General features: G+C 36.6%; 2 protein-coding genes across 4 annotated transcripts in view; one reads left to right on the top strand and one right to left on the bottom strand.

The window, feature by feature from the left end:
* The window catches only part of ZGRF1 (zinc finger GRF-type containing 1), a 36,980-nt gene extending 35,342 nt beyond the window's left edge, over nt 1-1,638 (bottom strand). Inside the window, exon 1 of the mRNA XM_083367963.1 lies at nt 1,557-1,638. The gene's annotated coding sequence lies outside the window, so the exon portion shown is untranslated. The remainder of the gene's footprint in view (nt 1-1,556) is intronic.
* On the top strand, nt 1,426-22,863 carry LARP7 (La ribonucleoprotein 7, transcriptional regulator). Of its 3 annotated transcripts, none has more exons than XM_083367975.1 (13): nt 1,426-1,770; nt 2,552-2,767; nt 3,633-3,733; nt 3,823-3,906; nt 5,730-5,894; nt 9,873-9,981; nt 10,458-10,817; nt 11,535-11,673; nt 13,793-13,950; nt 16,351-16,472; nt 17,661-17,820; nt 19,394-19,485; nt 22,727-22,863. In XM_083367975.1, the coding sequence occupies exons 2-13, from the start codon at nt 2,569-2,571 to the stop codon at nt 22,805-22,807; spliced, it is 1,770 nt and encodes a 589-aa protein (XP_083224101.1). In that variant the 5' UTR covers nt 1,426-1,770; nt 2,552-2,568; the 3' UTR covers nt 22,808-22,863. The 3 variants fall into 3 exon arrangements, with proteins under 3 accessions (XP_083224101.1, XP_083224102.1, XP_083224103.1); XM_083367976.1 differs by lacking the exon at nt 1,426-1,770 and adding an exon at nt 1,790-1,807; XM_083367977.1 differs by lacking the exon at nt 1,426-1,770 and adding an exon at nt 1,864-2,015.
* Nucleotides 22,864-23,074: the final 211 nt, after the last annotated feature.

Below are 23,074 nucleotides of genomic sequence, written 5' to 3'. Positions count from 1 at the left end.
AGAGGGGCTGCGGGGACCATTTATTGCTCACCCCTGCCTTAAAAGACTATCATCCCAAGCTAACATAGCTTTGAACCCTGCAGAGGTAAGAAGATAGGATAACTACATAGAATGAAGGCTATGGCTAAGCACATTGATTTGTGCTTTAGAATTGTAAGCCGCCCTGAGTCTTCGGAGAAGGGCGCGATATAAATGGGATTAAAATAAAATAAAAAATAAACGGGGTGAATCCATTGGCTCTTCTTCATTAGAGGCTAACAGAAAGAAACAGCACCCAAATCTGAAGTTACACCATTTTTAGAAGAATATAAAACGAATCATACCTACTGACGAATCCATACACCACAGTCCTCAGCCGGGTTGGCAAAAGGGAGCCCAGAGGCTTGATAACCTTGTCGACTCAGCTCCTTCACAAGCCCCGGGGAGGGAACACCCAACCACTCCCGCCCTCCCCAACCTCTCTCAGCAGTCTGACCTTACGAAAGTTCCCGCTCCACAAGCACCATGACGTCTCTAGGATGCGACAAATACCATAGAGACAAAAATGCTGCACTGTCACGATCTCCGACTCCCATACGGACCTTAAAGTACAGCATTGGCGAGTTTTAAACCATAAAGTTGATAAGGGTAGAGTGGTGCTAGTGTGAGCTTAGAGTAGTAGACGGATGGAGGCGAGGACTGCAGTTTTATTCTTATGTATTAGGAAGGAGCTCTGATGAATTTAACCTGAACTCAAGGTCAAGTCCTGGTGGCAGCATGTCTTTGCCACAGCCTTTCCCCCCCCTGATTTTTATTCCAAATTTCTCAACCTAGTGAAAGCATGAAATCCCCATCCAAATCTTACTTGGGTCAGCTTTACGTAGTTTCCAGGATCAATCAATTCATGCATTTTTTAACCATGTGGTAGATGAAAATACTGTTTATCATGTATTTTTCAAAGCAAACGTATCTAATATTTCTCTTATTTTACCCACACAACATCCCTCTAAAGTGAGTCTGTTTGAGGGAGCGAAAGCCACCCAATTCTCTTGATCTTTTTGGCTGGAATTCTATCCCAATTTCCAGTGATACACAGTCAACGCGCTTGCATTATTGACGCTAAAAGCCACCTTGTTACCGATTGATTTTTTTAGTAGTGTTTTTCAAACTTGACCACTTTAAAAGGTCTAGCTTCGATTCCCAGAATTCGCCAGCCGGCACGCCCCTAGAAGTCACCAAGTTCGAAAAATCGCTCTTCTATACAGATACACGTTTAAACTTTTGGTATCTCTGCGGATCCGTAACGGGAACGGGTACAAATCGCGCATCCAATATAAATGGATTCTCGTGCGCCCCTGCGGGCTTCGCTAGCTTTCCAGTCAGCCAATGAAATCCTGGAAGAGCGAGCATTTAATCCTGCGTGGTTGACGGGGTGGGGCGGAGAATCGGGGCTTCCAGCGGCTCAAGACTATGACGTTACTCTGAACCCCTCATCCTGGTACCTGGCGAGGTGCAGGTCCTTTCGAGAGCACGTGGATACGAAGGGGGTGTGCGTGGAAGGGGGGGGGGTTACTTACTCCTTCGCTTCCCTAGCGCACGAGAACCTGAATCCAGCTCGTCAAGGCGCGTGCTGAGCGCGGGGCGGGCCCGTGCATGAGCCCTTTTAACCGTCGAGATGCTTGCGCTGCTGACGTTATCTGGAAGCGCGCTTGCAACGGGCTGTGGGGAACGGTGGCTCCAGTTGTGAGGGCTTCTGCTGCTGTGATCTGCCTTCCGGCGGAGTAGCTCCAGGTACCGTAGAGGGCTTTGCCCGCAACCCGAAGAGTTGGTGAGCCTCTTAGGTTTAGACTTGGCAGTCCTCGCTTAGTGTCCTCCGGAAACGTTGTGCTGTCGTTCCCGTCATTCGCAGACAAGAAGCCTCTGCCCTGTCCTTGCTCGGGAGGAGGCAACGGCGACGGGCCGTTCCTCTTTTTGCTTTTCCAGACTTTGTAAAGTTACTTTAGCATTTGTGGAAGCAGAGACTTAGCTTTTTGATGGTGAATTTTATACATTAATTTATGTAATGAGCTGCATATTCATGTATTGAAAAGTAAAAGATCTTAGTAAGAAAAGTTGCATCGCTGTTGTATGTGTTTGCCCACTTGGGAAACTCTGGTTTTCCTCTGGAGTTAATATATATTTGCTCACATACTCGTGTGTCTTGCAAATATAACAAGAACTGCTTTCTTTGTGTTTTATAATAAATGCATTATCTGCTGAGTATTGCCATGTTGTTTTGTCAGAATGCTATATTTTTTAAAAAAAAATAAAATGCAGTTGGTCTGAGGAATATAGAATAGCAAACTACTACTGAAAATTTCCAGGCTGTTATTCTTTTAATAGCTTCATATTTGCAAATGTAATCCTTTGTTGTTTCCCACTGAGCAGCCATCTCCAATTTTGCTCCCTTCTACATATATTTTCTAAGAAGAAGATCAATTCTTAAAATTACTTTGCTAATTAACATATTGTGTAATGTAAGTGTAAAGTAGATGGATTTATGTTGAAAATGACAATTATGCTTTATTTTCAGATGACAGTGGGCTAGGAATGGAGACAGAAAATACAAGAAGCAAAATTATGGAGAAAGAAACTACTGAACAAAGAAAAGAACGAGAAAAAAAGAAAAGATCTAGAGTAAAGCAAGTGCTTTCAGATATAGCAAAACAAGTTGACTTCTGGTTTGGTGATGTTAATCTTCACAAAGACAAATTTCTGAGAGAACAAATAGAAAAATCTAGAGATGGATGTAAGTCTGCTTGTTTTAAACTAACAGTAAAAATACATTATTACTGAAATTCATTTATATATTAGATTTATATAGCCACCCAATTCAAACATGGTAACTCCCTGGTGGCTTAGAACATTCTTGAAAAATAGTTTCTATTGGTTATATACACATGCACATACACACATTACAGATATCTGTATCAACTACAGATTTAATTTATTTAAACACAACTGGCCCTCTGCTCCTTTTCCGACTAATTTAAATATTTTTACTTGAAAATAATAGTTCATCCAAATGATAGAACGAACACCATATGTTAGGCTTTATCAGTTTTGCAATACAAATACAAAGTATTCATGGTGGTAAAATTGTTTTTATCTGATTTCTTCCTGGAAACTCATAGTTACATTGCATTATGACTATAGTTATTTGAAAGGTAATGAATCCTATGGGAAAAGGGCAGTATATAAATCTAATAAAATCTAAATCTAAAATCTAAAATATTGTAATGAAACTTTAAAATCAATTATGGAGTAATTTATGAATTGATTCAAGCCCAGGCTTTATTGTAGAACTTAAACATACAGGGCCCAAAAGGAAGCATATTGTATACATTTTTGTACTTTTGTCCTATATATCTTTTTAGTTTCAGTAAGCTATTTAAAGTGAAAATAGTGACCTCATGCTTATGAGTGATGAGTTGCCCATAAACATCTCATTTCGAGAGTTCATATTTCATTGAAACCAACTATTCTTTTCCCTTTTCTCTCAATCAGAAAAATGGAGCATTTATTTTACCAAATAGTTCCCAAGATCAATATACCAAGTTTTTCCCAATTCCTGTTACAATCTCTAGCACTAAATGTAATTCTTTTAATTTTAGATGTTGACATATCACTTCTGATTTCTTTTAACAAAATGAAAAAATTAACCACTGACAGAAAATTGATAGCACGAGCAGTTAAAAGTTCATCTGTTGTAGAAGTGAGTATGAAAGCCCTGTTTTTTATTATTTAAGGCCAAAAGGAGGAAATATTTGGAATAGATTTTCAATTTAATTTTATACCTTATAGTTGGATTTAGAAGGAACCAGGATCAGAAGGCGGCAACCTTTGGGTGATCAGCCAAAAGATGTGGATAATCGTACTGTATATGTGGTAAGATAGTGCCTATTTTCTTTCACTTTTTTACTTTTAATATTTCCTTAGAAACAGCCAATTAAATATTGAATAGTTTTTATATAAGTAGAATTTTAAAACACCTTTAGCTAGCCAAGTGCCCTTGTTTAGAACTTCAGCCAATTGGCACAATATTTTTGGATCTCTTTAACACAACAATAAACATTGTCCAGTATAAGCCAGGAGAGCCTTGGTTTGCCAGCTCATTCTGTCTCCTTTTAAGCAAAATCCTCAGTTTCTGAGTGCTGTGGAAACTATATGTAGATAAGTGGCAATTGGATAAGAGTTTGTCTGAGAGAACAGGATTTATGGAGAAAGATTTCTCTTTCTTTAATCTCTTCTCTTAATCCTCTGAGATTGGGGTAGGGAGCAGTCAATCCATTCAATGAAACCAGAACTGGTACTTCTTCCACTAGCACAACTGTGCAATAATTCTTTTGGCTGTTATAACTTCATTTTAATTAGGTTACATAAACTTTAAGCTATTAACTGTGGAAATATCAGCTTTATACTATATATATTTTGCTGACTTTGCTTACCCATCCCAGACTTTTATGAAATGTATTTTACAAAATGTGGATTTAAATTTTATATATATATAATTTTATATATGTGTGGTTGTGTGTGTGTGTGTGTGTGTGTGTGTGTGCTTTTTTATCATTTTTATCCTATTATTTATCTTCTGTTACTTTTTTTAGTACTATCACTTTTTTCACTTACAACTCATCAGTTGGGTTAGAGCCATGGTGGCGAACCTATGGCACACGTGCCACAGGTGGCATGCAGAGCCCTCTCTGTGGGTGCGCGCCGTCGTCCCAGTCCTTGGCCTTCAGTCCCGCCCATGAGCAACCTGTATCAATACCCACACAGGGTAAGGTTGCCACGCCCACCCCCGCCTCCCTAAGCGTTTTTTTTACTAACCTGCCTTTCAGCTGCATTCTGTTGAGGTGGGGGCCAGCAGACTGACCGAAACAGCAGGTGGAGCACCGGAGGCTCGGGGAGGAAGGGCTCTGAAGTGGGTGGTCGGGCCATTGGCAAGAGCAACATGTCTGAGTGGAAAGCGGCCTTAGAACAAGTGGGGCAAGTAAGGAAAGAAATTCTTGCTTCCCCCAGAAATTGTTTTTTTCCCTTACCTGACTTCCAGCCCCGTGCTGTTCCTACTTCGTAATCCGCTGCCCCCTGCAAGAAATCAACTTCTTGTGAAAGATCGCGAAGTCTAACTTTTCTATTTACAGTTTTATACCTGAATGAGAAACTGCAACTCTTTCTAGAAGACTTTCAATTGCAACCATCTAGCTAAGCCAATTATAGATTTATATAGATTCAGGCTCTCTAATAGTTTATGGGTACACAATTATGGGACAGTGTAGGAAGTAGGACGATTTCTTCTGCATCAAGAAATATTATAGTTTTGGTAGAAACATTTAACATGCCGGTACATATTTTATGGCATGTGGTTATTTTAATAAAGGTAATTCCCAACTTTTTACTTGGGATTTTTTGTACATAGGACAAAAGATTACTTATATTGTCAAATACAGAATCATAAGCCATTGCTGCCACCCTATTACTGAGCATTCCTATATGTGTGTGGATGTATTTTTCTGCCAAAATTGTTTATAAACGATAGATATCATATTTATTTGTGATACTTCTGGGTTTCCACATCACTTAATTGCTAGTTTTAATTATAAAATATTAGTATAATGATTCGTGCATAAATGTGCAAATAAAGTTGGTGTTTTTTGTGTGTATATGTATATAAAAATGTAGCTTTATTTCTGTTGTAACTCTTGATGTAGGAATTACTTCCTAAAAATGTGAATCACAGTTGGATTGAACGAGTATTTGGAAAATGTGGCAACGTAGTTTATGTCAGCATTCCTCGCTATAAGACCTCCAAAGATCCTAAAGGATTTGCATTTGTGGAATTTGAAACAAAAGAACAAGCTGAAAAAGCTATAGAGGTGATTTATAAACAATTGAAAACATTGTTTTGTTCTTAATTTATTTATACAATTCTAGCTTTTATAAAAATACTGTTTTTATAAAACCTTTTGTAGTATAGCGTGAGTCCTTCAGTGATCAGTCTTTCAGTGGTTAAAATTTTTGTAGCTGCAATGTCAAGTCTTTTCAGTCTTTCAGTGTGAATTTTTCAGTCACTGACATACTGCAGTAGACCTTGAAAATACAGAAATTGTTATCTGAGGAAAGATACTGTTCTCTACTGAAAATGTCTTAATAGTGTCAATTAAATATTTAGAACTCTAAAAAATACTTTATGAATGTTAACAGTTTCCTGTTACTGGCACTGGCACTATAGAACTTGTTTGTCAATCTTTCAGCAATCCTTGCTGTTAAGAGGCCTGCATGTCTTTTTAAAATTTATTTATTTTTATTGAAAAGTTTTACAGTACATTTTAAACATAAATTGACCCGACCTCCCCATAAAGCCCACCCGTCCCACCCCCGACTTCCCAGAGCTGAATACAGGGTATTGCATCTAAAAAGCTTAAGCTAGAATACGCTAACTAACTGAATACATTTTAAATCCTATCACACTTTAACTCCCATTAAACATAACTAAATAATACACGTTATTAAATTCTAATACTCATTCATAAGCTAAATGAAACTTTTTAGTCCCATATTTATTCTGAATGTAATCAATCCATCTTCTCCATTCCAAAATGTATCTTTGTTGCGATTGATCTTTCAAATATGCTGAGATTTTTGCCATTTCTGCTAGGTTCAAAACTTTTAGAGTCCACTCTTCTATAGTAGGCAGATCCTCCTTCCAATATTTGTCTTTCTTTGTGTCCAAAACTCCATTCCAGTCTCCCATTAAAATACAAGATTTATAATCCCATTGAATTATTTTATTATGTAAAAGTTTGTAGAATTTTCCTTGCTGTTGATTGGGCACATATATTCCAATTAAAAGTATTTTCTTCCCTTCTATTAAAAATTCAATTATAATATATCTTCCTTGTTTATCTGCTTCAATTAAGTTAACTGTTAGGTCCTTCTTCACATAAATAACTACTCCGTTTTTCTTGCTGATGCAATAAATTATTTACCCAATCTAAAGTTTATCAAATATTTTTGATCTGATACACGAATGTGCATTTCCTGCAAACATATAACGTCATTTTCTTTCTCTTTTGCGGAGAGTTTAAACCATTAACATTCCATGTTAGAAACCTTGTCGCCAACTATTGCAACTTGAAGCTTTCGGAGCGTATCTTGCAGATCCATAAGCACCTGCCTCTTTGGCCTCACTCCTCCCACTGCTTCAGTAATAATAGATTCTTGAGAGGTGATTTTAGGGTACTGTTTCTGTTGTTCTTGTTGTTCCTTTCGTCTGGTTGCAGCCCGTGTCATTCTCTGAACCTTTGGTTCTTCTAATGGTACCAGGGGCTGCACAGTTTCCAGAGTTTGCTGTACTTCTTTTACAGTCAGCGGGGTCACCTCTTCATCTTGCTGTATTCCTTCCATTTGTGCCTGTCGTGCTCTTCCTTCCTTCCCTCTTTTGAATTCTAGGGATGGCGGTGAACCTGCTTTCAGTACATTACAGTAAAAATCTCTTGCATCCAAAACTATATTAAGACGATATCTTGTACCTGCATAATTCACCGCCATCCCAGTTGGTATTTCCCATCTGAACTGGAGCTGTCGTTTTTTTAATTCATCTGCCAAGAAGACAAATTCTTTCCTTTTTCTTAGAATTCTTGGTGGAATTTCTTTCAAAATCAGGACCTCTTGATCCGCCACTTTAAATCTATTATTATAAAAAGCTTGAATAGTTGCGTTTCTAATCATTCTCTTTGTAAAATAAACAACCACATCTCTTGGTAGCTTTCTTTGCCTAGCAGTCCAGGAGTTGACACAAAATATTTTATCTATTTCCATTATAAAATCTTCAGCTCGCCATCCCAGTATAGGTGCTACAGCATTTGCAAATATCTCTTCCAAATTTTCTTGTGGATTTTCTTTCAAACCTCTTACCCTCAAAGCAAACTCCATGTCTCTATATTATATCATTACCACCTCATCATCGATCTTATCCATTTTATTCTCAGCTTCGCACATTTTAGCTTCCAGTATCAAATTACTTTGGTTAACTTCTTCCACGTGTTCATCCAAACACTCAGTATGAAGTGCCAGCCCCTGAAATGCCAGTAAAATATCCTTTCTTATTTCCTTATTTTTCTCATTAATGAGCTCCGCCATTTGCTCAGATTGAAGTTTTAAGGCCTCTTGTAAATCTTTCAATGTTAATGTTGATGAGGATACTGTGGGGGATGGCATCAAGTTCTGAAGTGCAGATTGTTGTTGAACTGGTGATGCCCCCGCACTTCTAGAGACGGGAGCTCTAGGCGGTTTAGAAGCCATTTTAACACCCATTAACTTTCGTTTCTCACTTTCACTTTTCCACCCAATCCTTATATAAAGGTCACGATTTAACTTAGAGACCCAGGTTACAACTTTGTTACTTTCCTTTTAAATCTCCAGATCTTTTAAATCTCTTTTATACCAGCTTCAAATGTTTTTTAAAAAAATCTTTTACAGCTTTTCCGGCGCCATCTTCCTCCCCTTTCTTTTAGATTAAACTTTGGAGAAGGAGGAAAAAAAAATAGCACTCCAGAGTTAAAGATCATGTACTTGCAATTTCACACTTCTCCTGCTCAGCTCTGCCTGCGTCCGAGTAGTCCAAAGTTCAACATTGAATGCAGGGATGGTTGCAGCGTCCTGCTCTGTTCTAAAGCTTTAAAACAGAGGAGTCCCCGAGTCCGGTGTTTAATTCAGGCTCTGAGGGAGCTCTACCTCTACCTGAATACTCACCCTCCCCTCTTCTCCCAGGGGGAGGGTTCCCAAACCGCGAAGCAGCTGATTGTCGCTGTTTCCGCAATTTAAACGGAGTCAACGGGGCTGACGGTCAAGATGACCACCATCGATGGAGCCTTGCCACCCGTAAGTCCAAGAGGCCTGCATGTCTTAACTCAGACATGTCAAACACAAGGCCCGGCGGCCAGAAGTGGTTTCATGTGGCCCGTGAAGCCATCCTGGAAACAGTGAGGGAACGGCCCCCACTGCTTTGGCCCTGGCCCAGAGACCCTCCTTCTGCCAGGGACCCTCAGATCTGTCCCACTCCTGCCCAGGCTCCCATAGGCACCCTTGATGCGAACGATGTTGAGTTGGCCATGCTCACCCAGTAGGCCATACGCACTCTAGCCACGCCCACCCAGTAGGCCCCACCCACCCTGGCCATACCCACCCGGCCCCCTGAGGGCAACCGCAATGCTGATGCGGCCCTCAGTGAAATTGAGTTTGACACCCCTGCTTCTGAAGCCCCACCAGAACTGGTTTCAAGGTGGCTTCAGGAAAAAAAAAGGCCTGGTACAACTGGGAGCTGTGTTAAGATAAGCTCTGCAGACCTCTCAACAGTAGGAGAAAAATGTCTGAAGGTAAGTGACATGTGGCAGATCCTTGGAAGTGATGGGCGTGGGGCAGTCTTGCTATTCTTCAAGGCTGGTGAGCTTTATGGAAAAGTGCAACTGATATTTTTGAGGGGTAGTGGGGTTGCTAGGACTGATGTCATGGCCTGGAGTGGTTGCAGCTGGCTGACTCAGCTGACAATCTTGGGCTTCTACTTCAGGGCCAGGTCTGGTTCTGTGGTGGAGTGCTGCTGTGCAGAATGGCTTAGATGCAGGGGGAAGTTCCAGCACCCCTTGGTTGCAAGGGATGGCACATTGCCAAATGCCTGAATTTTGATTGTGACCATGGTGGCATTTTAACTTTCATAACTTCAGGCATAAACGCTCCCTTCAGTGTCATCATAATCTGAAATGGTTGCTGAACAAATGATCGTTAAGCGAGGACTATGTATATTGTATCATAGATTATATGTTCAAATAGATAATAACTGACTTTTGCATTTTTAGTTCTTAAATAATCCACCAGAAGACGCTCCGAGAAAACCTGGTATGTTTCCCAAAACAGTAAAAAACAAAGTTTTTCCCACATTACCTACAAGTGATTCTACCCTAATTGGTGAGTATTAACCTGATACGTTTATTTTTGTCTGTGGATTTTGTTATACTCCTTAATCTTCATCAAGTAAGGGAGCTGTGAAAAATCATGGGAGGAAAAGATGTCGTTTGGAATATCCTCCTGAGGTGATATTGGTTCTCACCCTCCTTTCTTAAAACCTGATTCTGCCAGATGGTTTGGGGTCTCAATGGGGGAGTTTCACACTGGAGGTGGTTGACTAATTAAAAGCTAATCACCCCTCCGTATAACCAGCTCCCTCTTTTTCCATCTTGTGTTAATGATTTTGTTTTGTCTGTTCTGTTATTTTATATTTGTGGATTTTCATGTTTATTATACTGTTAAACTGCTGTTGGGTGGCGAATAAATTTAATAAATAAAAAGCTATAAACATCTCTGTGGACTCCTTGGAAGCAAAGAGAGTAAAAGGGTAATTTATTTATTCAGACTATTGAGATAAATGTTCTTATTTTGCGTAGAAGAAAAAAAGAAGAAGAAAAAGAAAAAATCTAAAACAAAGAAGGAAAACAGCCAGCAGTCAAATACTGGAGCAAAAGAATTATACATGGCCAGTTTTACAGAATGCACCAAAAGTCATAGGACGATATCGGAGAGTTCTGAAACAGAATTGTCAGAAAACCAACGACACCCTTCAAAGAAAGAAAAGAAGAAGCTTGATAAAACACAAAGCTCAAGCCTAGGAGAAACTAGATCAGGAAAGAGGAAACGGAATCGCTCTGGTGATGGAGATATGTCAATTGTAAAAGTGAAGAAAATTTCTCAGAAAGATAATGTTCACTCTGCAAAGATGCTATCAGCAGGGCTGGAGGATTCCAAAGGTAGTTTTATATTACTAATTTTTCCTATTGATTTCCTAATCATGAATAGGGTTGAAAAAAATTCTAGTGATACGGATTCTTTTGTGGAAGAGAATGAAAATTTGTTCCAGTTTGAAAAAGGGAGGAAAATCTTATTTTTGGCATAATTCTTTCTTGGAATGATGAAAGTAGGAGAAATAAAATAATTTTGTTATTTTTTCCCAGTATAATTTATAGGTTGGATCCACTGTTACCGTTCCCTTAATGTGGTTTGACAGTGGACCAAGTGCTGAAAGTTTTCATATCCATATATAGCAATGTGTTTTATGTATCTGGAGGATAGGATAAAGTAGGGAAGAGGAAATACATTATGTGATCTAAAGTGTGCTTGAAAAGATTTATTAGTGTGTACATCTTTGCAATTCTATATTTCCAAATGCATACATGCAGTTTTCAAGATGTTTGCATTTGAGTCTTAGGCTAGAAATTTAATGTTAGATTTAAAAAGAGGAGTTTACTGCTGTGTAGTGAAGAATGATGCCAGATATGTCTTAAACTAATCAAAATGCCAGTTTGAATGCATCACTCTGGGTTGGAAAAACCAAAGTTCAATCATGAAAATCATTGGGTAACCTTAATCAGTTACACTACAATATAGAATTATATTGCATATGAGAGACAAACTGACCTGAACTCCTTGCAAGTTATTTATAGCAACTTTAATCCATTTTTATTTAGAAATTTCTACTGAAGAAGAGAGAGAGATTGGTGATAAGAAAGAAACCTCTCTTTCAAAGTCTAAAAGAAAACACAAGAAGAAACATAAAGAGAGACATAAGATGGGAGAAGAGGTTATTCCACTGAGAGTTCTCTCAAAGTATGTTAAAATATATTTGATTTGTTTGCCATATTACAGAAGAGTAGCTTGTACGTATTTTTACTGTTTCTGATGAAATGATAGTATGTTTACCTATATTGTTGACAGGAAGGTGGAATAACAAGTGTTAAAAGACTTGTTAATTAATTAATAATGTTACTTTTTTCCTGATTGAATTAATGATTTGTAAAATGTTAGTGTCATAGATAGTCAAGCAACCGTAAACATTTAATCTGTTTAACTTCCTATAGTTCTTGTCCCATAAAATTTCTCATATACTTGTCAGTAACCTATTTTTATTGAACGTTTTTTTAAACTACTGTAAAATGCTCATTTGATTTTTAAATGTATATTAAGAAAGTATTTTGGTAGCTAAGGAGAACTTGATAGTGTAAATATAAATTTCTCTTTCCTCTACTGCAAATTGTGTCATGTGCAATATAGTTCATTGTGTTGCAAGAAAAGAAAATTGATTATATTAAATAAAATATAGTTCAGGAACCCCTCCTTGAATGGTATTTTTTTCAGTCTAGAAAATACCTGCAATTCAGAAATCACTTATTTCTTCTTTAATCAATAATAGTAAGTAAAAAAATGGACTACAGGTTAGGGATGGTAATTGGGATCACTTAGAGATGGCAATCCTAACACTTCCCCTTACCATTGTTAAGGAGGACTGTGGGTTGTTAAGCATGTCCCAGGTGTCTCACAAACAGGCTGGCAGGCAGGTAAAGCACAGAGAGATTGCTGGAGATTGCTGCCAGGTGGGAAGGAGTAAACAAGATGAAACATAGTGCAAGTGACTTACTAGAGTGATTTGCAATCTTCCTTGCTGGCTTCCCCATTTATTTTTGTCATGGGAAGCCATCAGAGAAGGTTACAAATTGCAATTATGTGACTGCGGGACACAGCAGCCCTCATAAGTATGACCCAGTTGCCAAGTGAGCAGATCGTGATCAGGTGACTATAAGGATGCTGAGATGGCCAGAGCTTCAAGGACCTGTATTACTTGTTCAGCACTATAGCAATTTTTAACAGTCACTGAATGAGGACTACCTGTATTCAAGCTTTGATCTCCTGATCTCTAGAATGATGGACATCCAAGCAAACTTTTATAGAGTTTTTAAGTTTTCTTAAACAGTTAATGCATAACTAATCTTTGTGTAGAGGCATAAAATATGTACAGTTGCTTGTGTTTTCAAGGTCAATCCAAAATCTATGTAGCCTGGAATTCCTAGAAAGACTTCTAGCAACTAATGGATATTAGGTGACGTTCTAGAAACTGAATTATGCATTTTTTTAGTATTTTAGAAACAAGTTGAAAAGAATTATGTAATAGGTGACACAGAATTCTGATAAATAGACCAGTTTTTTCAACTATATAAGCTTTCAGTAAATTCGGGTCTCTTCAAATAAACGAAATGTTCTATTGAACTACAAAAAGTCATATATATATATATATATATATATATATATATATATATATATATATATATATATATATATATTCGTAGATTCTCGTGGGTGTCTGTATGTGTAGATCTAGAGTCTCGGGTTTCTTCTCGAGTTCCTTTCATCTTCAGAAAGTTGTGGCGACGTTTCGACGAAATCCCATCCGTCATCATCAGGCCGGAGTGTTCCTCCTGCTGCTTCCAGGAGCAATGCGTGGTCTGGCTGTTCCTTTCCTTCCAACTGCCGGTGGGGCTGTGTTCTGACTGGGTAGAGGCGTGGCTGCTTTCTGAAAGCAGCAGGAGGAACACTCCGGCCTGATGATGACGGATGGGATTTCGTCGAAACGTCGCCACAACTTTCTGAAGATGAAAGGAACGCGGGAAGAAACCCGAGACTCTAGATCTATCTATCTATCTGTCTGTCTGTCTGTCTGTCTATCTATCTATCTATCTATCTATCTATCTATCTATCTATCTATCTATATACCTTTTGTATGAATCATTGTTTTAGTCTCTTTTAAATCATCGTACAACCAGTTATGTCATATTAAAAAATAGGAACCTTTCATCCCTGTGTACAAAGGAAATTCCATTCTTTTTACATTTATCATTTTGTTTTCCATCATTTCCAACCTTTGTGTTACCTTTTTTCAATGTCCATTCTGTAGGAATGAATGGATGCAGCTCAAGCAAGAGTATTTGACCCTGCAGAAAGCCAGCATGTCATCTCTGAAAAAAGCAATGACCAAAGAAAACACTGTGACTGTTGGAACAATGAAAAGAGATGTCTGTATGGCAGATGATTCTGCAACAAGAAATGGCAAATGTAAATATAATTGTGAATTTCTTGTGTTTCTTTTTAAGGACAAGAGCTTATGGTTTAAGAGGATGAGAAACATGAATTTAATCTTAAAATTATATTACAAAATTGTTTTATTTTAATAAAATAAAACCAACTTCCATGGAGTGAAGATAGATTTTGGATATGGAGTACTTATTCATCTTAGGGCCTTCTGACAAATGATGTTCACATTGCATAGAAAATCAACCAGTGCAATCTCTACCTTTGCTGGAGGTGAGAACTGCTCCCACCCTCTTGGCTGTCCAAAATGGACTCCAAACCTGGCTCTGCAGGTTGGCTTGAGTCCCTATGGAGGAATTTCATGCTGAAGGAAGGGGAGAGGAATCCCACTTCCATTCTGCTCATATACTGGTTACTAGTTTACTCATTTTTTGTTAATTTTAAGGTTTTGATGTTTGTAATATTTTAATCTTTTTATATTTGGGTTTTTGTGATATAAGCCATATAAGCATATGAATTAAATAAATAAAACAGAAAAATATGTATTTCCTGATAGAACAGGAAAAATTTCATGTAATTGCAAAGGGGGGTTTCCAGAGGTTCTACTAGTGAGGAATGGAATCCATTGTAATCTACCACAACTGGTGGGTGTCAATCACTGTTGACTACTTTATGGCTTGGAATTGAATGAATGAACCTTTATTATCAAAGTACAACATGTGTACAGTGAGATTGGCTGAGCCTCCCTTCTTGCCCTCCCCCAACTCACAGTGACAACAAACTATGGCTTGGAACTGTCCATTCTCCCCTTCCCCAAAGGATAAATTATTTGGTGAGTTTCGCTTTCTGTACTTCCAGGATTTTCAGGAAATACTAATTGTCTTTATAAATACATTTCTATGATTTGCTTCACCAACTATAAATCTTGCTTTAGTTATCACATGGTTTTTGTATTTTTTCAAAGCAAAATTCCTGGTGAACAGGCTAGAAAGATAACAAACCAACATTCTAATGCATTTGTAAATGTTTGGGAAGACAGTAGAGAGAGATATTGATGTTTTACATGAGTTCCTTTCTGTTCACACAAATATTGCTAAACTACCGTTGGCAATATTTGTCTGCAATGTTTATACATGTTTTGAAATCAATTAGCAAAGTGTTACCTATGCCTCAATAGAAATAATTAGAAATTAGAAATCATTACAAAGCACTATAGAAGACATCTAGAAAATATTCAGTTTTGTCTGTATTTTCCTTTAAATAGCGTGGACAGTTTATTATTTACAATATGTCCTTTGCTTGTTGATTTAAATTAAAAGATTCCCCTGTTGATTAAGTTGGTTTGATTGTCTCCTTTCATTACAATGGTTTGTAGATGAAAGAACTTGGAGTTGTGTTATGATAATGAAAACAAATTCTTAGATTAAGCATATGCTCATAAATCCTCCATTTGTCTGTCTCTTGTCTGTCTCTATATATCTTAAAACGTATAACTATTTTTTCATTTGGATGCAGTTGATATAGTTTGCAGTTCTAGAAGGGGAAAATGATACTTTATCAGACATTCCATTTTCCAGTCCACTTTCAAGTAATTAAAATCTGAAATTTGTGTTGTATTCATAGCGGTTCTTTATATATTGATTACACAGATACTTTTTAAACTTGATTCTCTGGCCATTTAATTGAGAAGAATCAAATTTATCTGTAGTTATTTATCACTCAGAAAAGGCTGAAAGTGTCTCACGGATATATTTTTACAGAATCAATTAAATTTAAAAAGTTAAAATTTGCTAAATTAATGTTAGTAAACTTTTTTGTCAAGATATTTTTGGTAATAATACATGTGGAGTCTCTTAAAAATAAGATTATGATTACATAGGTAAAGGTAAAGGTAAAGGTTCCCCCGTACATGCGTGCTAGTCGTTTCCGACTCTAGGGGCCAGCACTTGTCCGAGGACGTCTCCGTGGTCATGTGGCCGGCATGACTAGACGCCAAAGGCGCATGGAACACTGTTACCTTCCCACCGTAGAAAGCATTTTTACATGCTTTCGAACTGCTAGGTTGGCAGAAGCTGGGACGAGTAACAGGCGCTCACTCTGCTATGCGGCACTCAGGATTCGACCCGCCAAACTGCTGACCTTCTGATTGACAAGCTCAGCGTCCTAACCCACTGAGCCACCGCGTCCCTTATGATTACATACATGTTATCAAATTCAAAATATTTGATTAAAGTATGTATTTAGTACAATAGAATTTAGAATTCTTTTAAGTATTATTAGGTGATCTGTGTATGCCAAACCGTAACAAGAAACATAATTAAGTCTAACAATACTATTCCATTCCATATATGAAATCATAAGAAGTTTATTTATTGCGAGACCAAATTAAGAATTTCCATTGATGTTTTTTTTCCAAATTAACAGGTATCAGCAATAATGATTTAGCTCCTGCTGAGAAGATTCATCCAATGGGACCCCAGTTTGAGAGTGGAGTGATTGTGAAAATACTTAGCACTGATCCACTGCCAGGCAGGAAGCATATCAAGGTGATGCTTTGGTACTCTTAGAGATGCAATTATCATTTTCTTGGAATATCTGTTTATTTTATTTTATTTTTCATATTTCTGACCTGCCTTTCTCCCAGATAGAGGACTGTGATTATGACTTTTAATAAAGTGATTGTAAGCTACTGTAGTGATGCACATGATTTAAATAGCAATATCAATAGCATTTAGACTTGCTTCACATTTTGTAATCAAATTATTGAATTGTTCTGTGATGTTATAGTAGCAAGTTGAATTGGCAAAAAGCATGAAAATGAAAAGTTTACTGGCTGTAAGAGAAGTAGTGGCAAAGTCGGGTCAAAAGAGGAATCAGCCTAGAATCTCTATATTTCCACAAGTGGACTAAGTCCAACCCTTCTTGAATTCTGTTAGCCTTTATCTAGCACCAAAATAGTGCTAACCATTAGTTGACTAGATTCCTGTGCATAGACATGACCAACAAATCAGTTTAACTGGAAGTTAACGTAGCCCTGGTCTTTCATGCTGGACATTGATTAGAACTGCATAACTTGGTGGAGCCTTGGTGGAGCAGTGGGCTAATGCCTCTTTAAGTAACACCAGCTGCCTGCAATTAGTGCAGGTTCGCATCCCACCAGGCTCAAGGTTGACTCAGCCTTCCATCCTTCCGAGGTAGGTAAAATGAGGACCCAGATTGTTGGGGGCAATTAAGCTTGACTTTGTAATAATGCCGCTTGGGGGAGGGGGCGAAAGCCCTAATAAGCAGGCATATACATAGAATGAAGGCTACTGCTAAGCTTGTAAGCCGCCCTGAGTCTTCGGAGAAGGGCGGGATATAAATGGAATTAAAATAAATAAATAAATAAATAAAATAACTTGAAAATCTGTGTCCTAATCAATTGGATTTTAGAGAGCTACAACACCGTATGTAAGACAGAGGTAGAGATGAGGAGTGAAGGAGGTAAGATATATTTCACAAAGATAAAGACATAGACAGTATTCTTACTCATTTCTTCAGTATTATCATATTGCAGTTAATTATATTTTTCTAAATTTGCAGCATTTGCTTATTTTTCTCTTTGTACGTATTTTGTCTCCACTGTGTGATTAAAAATATTTTTATTTTCCTGCCTCTCTCTTCTTAAAAAGTAAATAAGTTAAGAAGAGATTGTAATAGAATGTATCTTCTGTGGTGCATCTATTTCATCATAGGACATGCTGATAACACTAGCTGATGTTGCTTATGTTGATCTGCTGGAAGGAGATACAGAATGTCATGTACGGCTTAAAACACCTGGAGATGCACAAATTTTAATAAACTCACATAAAGATCTGCAGACAAAGAACAACTGGAAACTTGAAGTTCTTACAGGTGAGGTTTATACATTTTACATTTATGTGGTGTGCACATGTTATATCAGTTTTGGGAATATTTTAACACTTGTTCAGTGTTATGACTGTATTCTGGTATTTTTTCCCCATAATTTCTTTTCCAAATCTAACTGGTATCACTTCTATGTTTGGGACTGGAACTTATACCATGTATTTCTCTTTGTTAAAAAGAGAATCACTGTTAATAGTGATTACAATTTGTCTAGAATGCCAGTTGCTAAATACAGGCAGTCCTCAATTTATAACAGTTCATTTAGTGACCGCTCAAAGTTACAACACCATTGAAAAAAGTGACTTATGACTGTTTTTCTTAGTTACGACCTTTCCAGCATCCCCCCATGGTCACATGATTAAAAGTCAGGTGCTTGGCAACTGAGTCATATTTATGACCATTGCTTTCCTCAAGGTCATGTAATCACCTTTTGTGACCTTCTGACAAGCAAAGTCAATGGGGAACTCAGATTCACTTAACAACTGGGTTTCTAACTTAACTGCAGTGATTCACTTAACAACCGAGTCAAAAAGGATCATAAAATCGGGCAAAGTTCACTTAATAAATATCTCACTTAGCAATACAAATTTTGGGCTCAATTGTTGTCATAAGTTGAAGCCTAACTATGCACCCTTTTAAATTAGGATGATGGAGAGCAGTCCAGTAGTATATAAACAAATGAGCTGATTAAGAATGCTGTGTTCCTTATTCCCTCATTATAGTTTTTTTTCTGACCCTTCAAATTATTACATAACAAGTAAAAATTCTTTCCCCTGCTTTCCTTTAAGTTTTAGCTCTTGGTTTCAAAAATGCTAATATCCACGTATATGTTAGTAACAAATGTGTAAAAGTGGAGTTGTTCAATAAATGATTTCTGATGGAAGGGACTAAAATAATTAGAGATTTCATTTATCTTTTATAATTACGATTTTTAAAATTTATATACAGTATGTGCTGTATTTTATCTCCCTCTTAGTCATATTTCTACGAGCGTAAAATCAGGAACAGGTTTTGAGTTCTTATATTTGATCTTCGCTTCTTCCACTCTTTTTGGTAGGATTTTAAGACAGTATTTATTTTATTTATTCATGCAGTACAGAGTTAGCACAAAACAAACAGAAAGAAAGAAAGAAGATGCATGTTGTATAACTTGAAAAGAATTGCAGACTTTTCTTGCATAAAATGTTCTCTTTTTAAGAATTAAATTATAGATGTCAGTCACTTTCACCCAAGTAGGAATAAATAAGGAAAATGGCTGTACATCACAGTTTTACTTCCGAAATATCATGTCTAATGATTTTTACTATATGTGCTTAAGGTAGAGATTTAAAAATGGGTTTATCAGGAGTACCGCTTATGCATAGGACTTTATGTGCTTTTGGATCAACATGCTTTCTGCTCATGTTTCCCACCATAGTTTAGTCCTATTATTCATGTGTGCGGATTTCTGTATTGTTATAGATGTGATAAGTACATCTTTCTAATTTAAGAATAATAATGTATTGACATTAAGTAAAGTTAAGTAAAATTATGTACTTTGGATCAATACTTTTGTATTAAGGTGATCATGAACAAAGATACTGGCAGAAGATCTTGGTGGACCGACAAGCTAAACTGAATCAACCTAGAGAAAAGAAGCGGGGCACAGAAAAAGTAAGATAAATAATCTGGAACTCATACACAGATGTTAATAAAATCCCAGGTTTCATTCATTCAAAGGAAGATGCACAAATTCAGTTGCACTGAGACTTTTGAGACCTAATGCCAGTCAGAATTAGGTCTTGTGAGCTAGACATAAATGATCCATCTATCACTATTAGAACTAGTGATCAATATAAAGCAGCTTAAATTTTTTACGATAGTTCAGTGGTTCTGTAGTAAAATTATGTGCCATCTCAAAGGCGAACAAATTTGTTACAACACAGATTTTCCATCATCACATTCTGCTGTAAAATGTAGTAATGTAGTAATACATTTGTTAGTCTTTAATATATCTCAACTTCTTTTTGTTGAGAAATATAGGAAAAACTATACTAACAGCAGTCCAATAACTGAAACAAAAAAACTTTAGTGAGGTCATTAAGCAGGACAAGGGAATTGGTATTCAAATATCCAAACTAAATTGATTATATCAAGGTAAAAGAATTTTGGCTAAAAAACAGTGTTAACTAGTCTAATATTAATATAGGTATTCCTTGGTTAGCAACTACTCGGTATAACCAGTCCTCCAGGTTGTGGCATCCCAGCACCCTTACAATCACATGATAGCAATCTGGGTACCTGGTAACCAGATTGCAATTACAGTAGTTACAATGTTCCACAGTTACATGGTCATTTGCAACCTCCCCTGCTGGTTTCCAGAAGCAAAGTCAATGTATAAACTGGCAGGGAAGATCACAAGTTGCACCAGTACCCTCCATCCAAAAACACTCACACCACACACACTGTGTATCCCTGCATCTCAACAACCATTCACATACCCTCCCTGCACCCTCACTGTGTGGTAGCCACACATATCTAGCCATTCTCGTACACTCTGTCTGAACCTCATGTTCACATCGTGCCTTACCTGACTTTCCTCCTTCCCAACTGTCACTGCACTTGTGCTATATTTTGTTGGCCAACCACATACCATCTCCTATGTGGTAGCAGCTACTTACTTGCAGGATAGCCTGTTTGCAAGCTGCCTTCCCCACTGTCTTTAATTGTTGGAAGCTTGCAGAAAGTTACAAACAGGCCCTTAGAAAGTTACAAATAGGTCCTTAGTTAATGACTCCAATGTCACTTAACGATAGCAATGGGGACTGCAGGGATTGCCATCATGAAGCGTTGTGGAAACCTGGTGTCATGTTTTGCGGCCATATCGCTTAGCAATACAATTATAGAGAATTCTAATGTTAAGTCAGAATTAAGCATTATTTTTAAAAATATAGATTGTGTTTAAAACTTATGGATGATCTGGGTCCAAAAGTAAAGCTTAACTTAATTTTCTGTTAAAAATGCTTTAAGGACTACGCTAGAATTAGTACATTTAAAACGGGTGTCAAGCTACCAGCCCAGAGGCTGGATGTGTCATGAAGAAACCGCGCACACCCCATTGCCAGCAATGGCAAAAAAGCTCAGATACGTTGTGTGATGTCATGTGACGTCGCAAGTTTGACATGTCTGATTTAAAAGATATTTTCAAAGCTATATATAATCATGAAACTCAGATACGAAGAATCCTGCACCCTACTTGCTATTCAAATTACATTTTGAATATATGCAACTACTATCATTTAGATACCAGGGTCTTTTTGATACACTGTTTTGTGCTGTTAATATTTGCAAATTTTGCATAACTATGGACCACTTTAATTGGCTGAAATTCCAGGTGGATTTACAATGACTTTGGTATGGAATCTACTCAGCAAAATTAGACTTTTGTTTCTATTTTCTACCTTGATATGGAATGAAAGAAATGTTTTATCTTCTGTTGCTATTCAGTGAAATTCAATTAGGTCCATTGGAAATAGGTTGCTATTATTCAAATATATTAAGCATTGTTTTCCATGAAATTACATAACTGATTTAAAGGGAAAACTTAAGAATTTCTGGAAAATTGTGTAAACAATTTTGCCTAAAATTAAGCAATTCTAATAAATTAATGTGAATGATTAATTGCCAGTGTCCTCTTTCAGTGATAAAAATTAATCTCAAAATATTCATTTGAAATAAACTGTTTAATATTAATAATATTATTTGACTTTTTGTTTGATGTTTCAGAGGAGAAATTTGGAAAGGTTTATAATTCATCTGTATATTTATCTGTATAATTTTCTGTATATATACAGAAAAATTATTTATCATTTTGCCTAAATACAAATATCTATCTATCTATCTATCTATCTATCTATCTATCTATCTATCTATCTATCTATCTATCTAATTATATAACTATCTGTATAATATTCTTTACTTTATAAAGTTTCTGTTGAATATCAGTTTTATTCAATTTTTAACATGTATGACCTCAATTTCCTGTCTTCTAACCTATCATTACTAAAGTAACAAAACCCATTAAGGTTCTTAATACCCTTATATTAAATAAAATTGTTATATCAGCCTTTTTCTTTTCACCCTATTGGGAATAGACTTAACTGCTTGTGGAAACCAAGACTTATCAATAAACTGGCATTTTATTGGAGATTATTAGTACTCTTCAATTTCAGTTTTTTTAATGCTTGCCCAATTGCCAAATGTAGATTTTGGGGATATGTAAAAAGAGAAATTAAAAGTTTAAAAATAAAGTATTTATTTTCATAGTATAATATCCAAATTACAATCCCATCATTGATTACATTCCAAAGTATAGATTGTTCTGATAAGAAAAAAATATTTGAGACTGCGTCATCCAGAACTCCTCAGTCTTTGTGGAAATTGCTAAGAGCCTCTGCACTGGAGACAAATTCCTTGTGTGTCTGATCACACTTGGCCAAATAACGTATTCTAAACCATGGTGAACTAATTGGGACTAAATAAATCAGGTTTGAATCCCCATTCCATCATATTGCTCATAAGATTTTCTCATTTGGTAAATCCATATTGCCCACTAAGTTTCTGCAAAACTTTTAAAAAATATTTGAGGATAAAATTAAGTAGCTCAACCTTTTAAAGGATTTTGTTAAGTTGGAGGTACATCTGAAGAGCAATACAGTCAAATGCATAAAATTGCCAAAAATGAGCTTATAACTCATTAATATCAAGGAAATTAAAATTTTCTACAGGTCATAAGGCTGTTCTTGTCCAAATTAAATTTGATTTTAAAGGTTTTTTGTCACAAATGATAGCTTTATGGATAATTTTTAATATTTTCTAAAAATGGTAATACAGTATGTATTTTTTTCTTTTCTAGCTGATAGCAAAAGCGGAAAAAATGAGACTGGCAAAGACTCAAGAGATAAGCAAGCATATCCGTTTCTCTGAGGATGAGTAAATTTATGACTTGCATGAAATGCTTATGAAGAGAGGAAATAAACTTATGACAAAGTATCTCATTGTTTCGTAATGCAATCAGAGAAATAAAATTGTGCTGAATTTGGTAGAATGGAATACTACTTGAGCTTGTTTGGAAGGAATACATTGAACAAGCTCTTGTAAGTATTTTTGCACAAATATTTAGTACTCTGAATTTTTATAAGCTGTTGTAAGAATGAAATAAAAAACTGAAACATTGTTTCTTAAAATAAATTGAAATGAGAGA

The sequence above is a fragment of the Vipera ursinii genome (assembly GCF_947247035.1).
Source record: "Vipera ursinii genome assembly, chromosome: 7".
Classification (NCBI taxonomy): Eukaryota; Metazoa; Chordata; class Lepidosauria; order Squamata; family Viperidae; genus Vipera; species Vipera ursinii.
Note: the sequence above shows the minus strand (reverse complement) of the source record. Positions and strands in the feature narration are given on the sequence as shown.

What these genes read in the sequence shown, in the direction of transcription:
- LARP7 (XM_083367975.1), top strand. Translation starts at nt 2,569, where the DNA reads ATGGAGACAGAAAATACAAGAAGCAAAATTATGGAGAAAGAAACTACT. An exon ending in AAGTGATTCTACCCTAATTG is followed by an intron (nt 9,982 to 10,457) that starts GTGAGTATTAAC and finishes TATTTTGCGTAG; the next exon opens with AAGAAAAAAAGAAGAAGAAA. An exon ending in AGAAGCGGGGCACAGAAAAA is followed by an intron (nt 19,486 to 22,726) that starts GTAAGATAAATA and finishes TTTCTTTTCTAG; the next exon opens with CTGATAGCAAAAGCGGAAAA.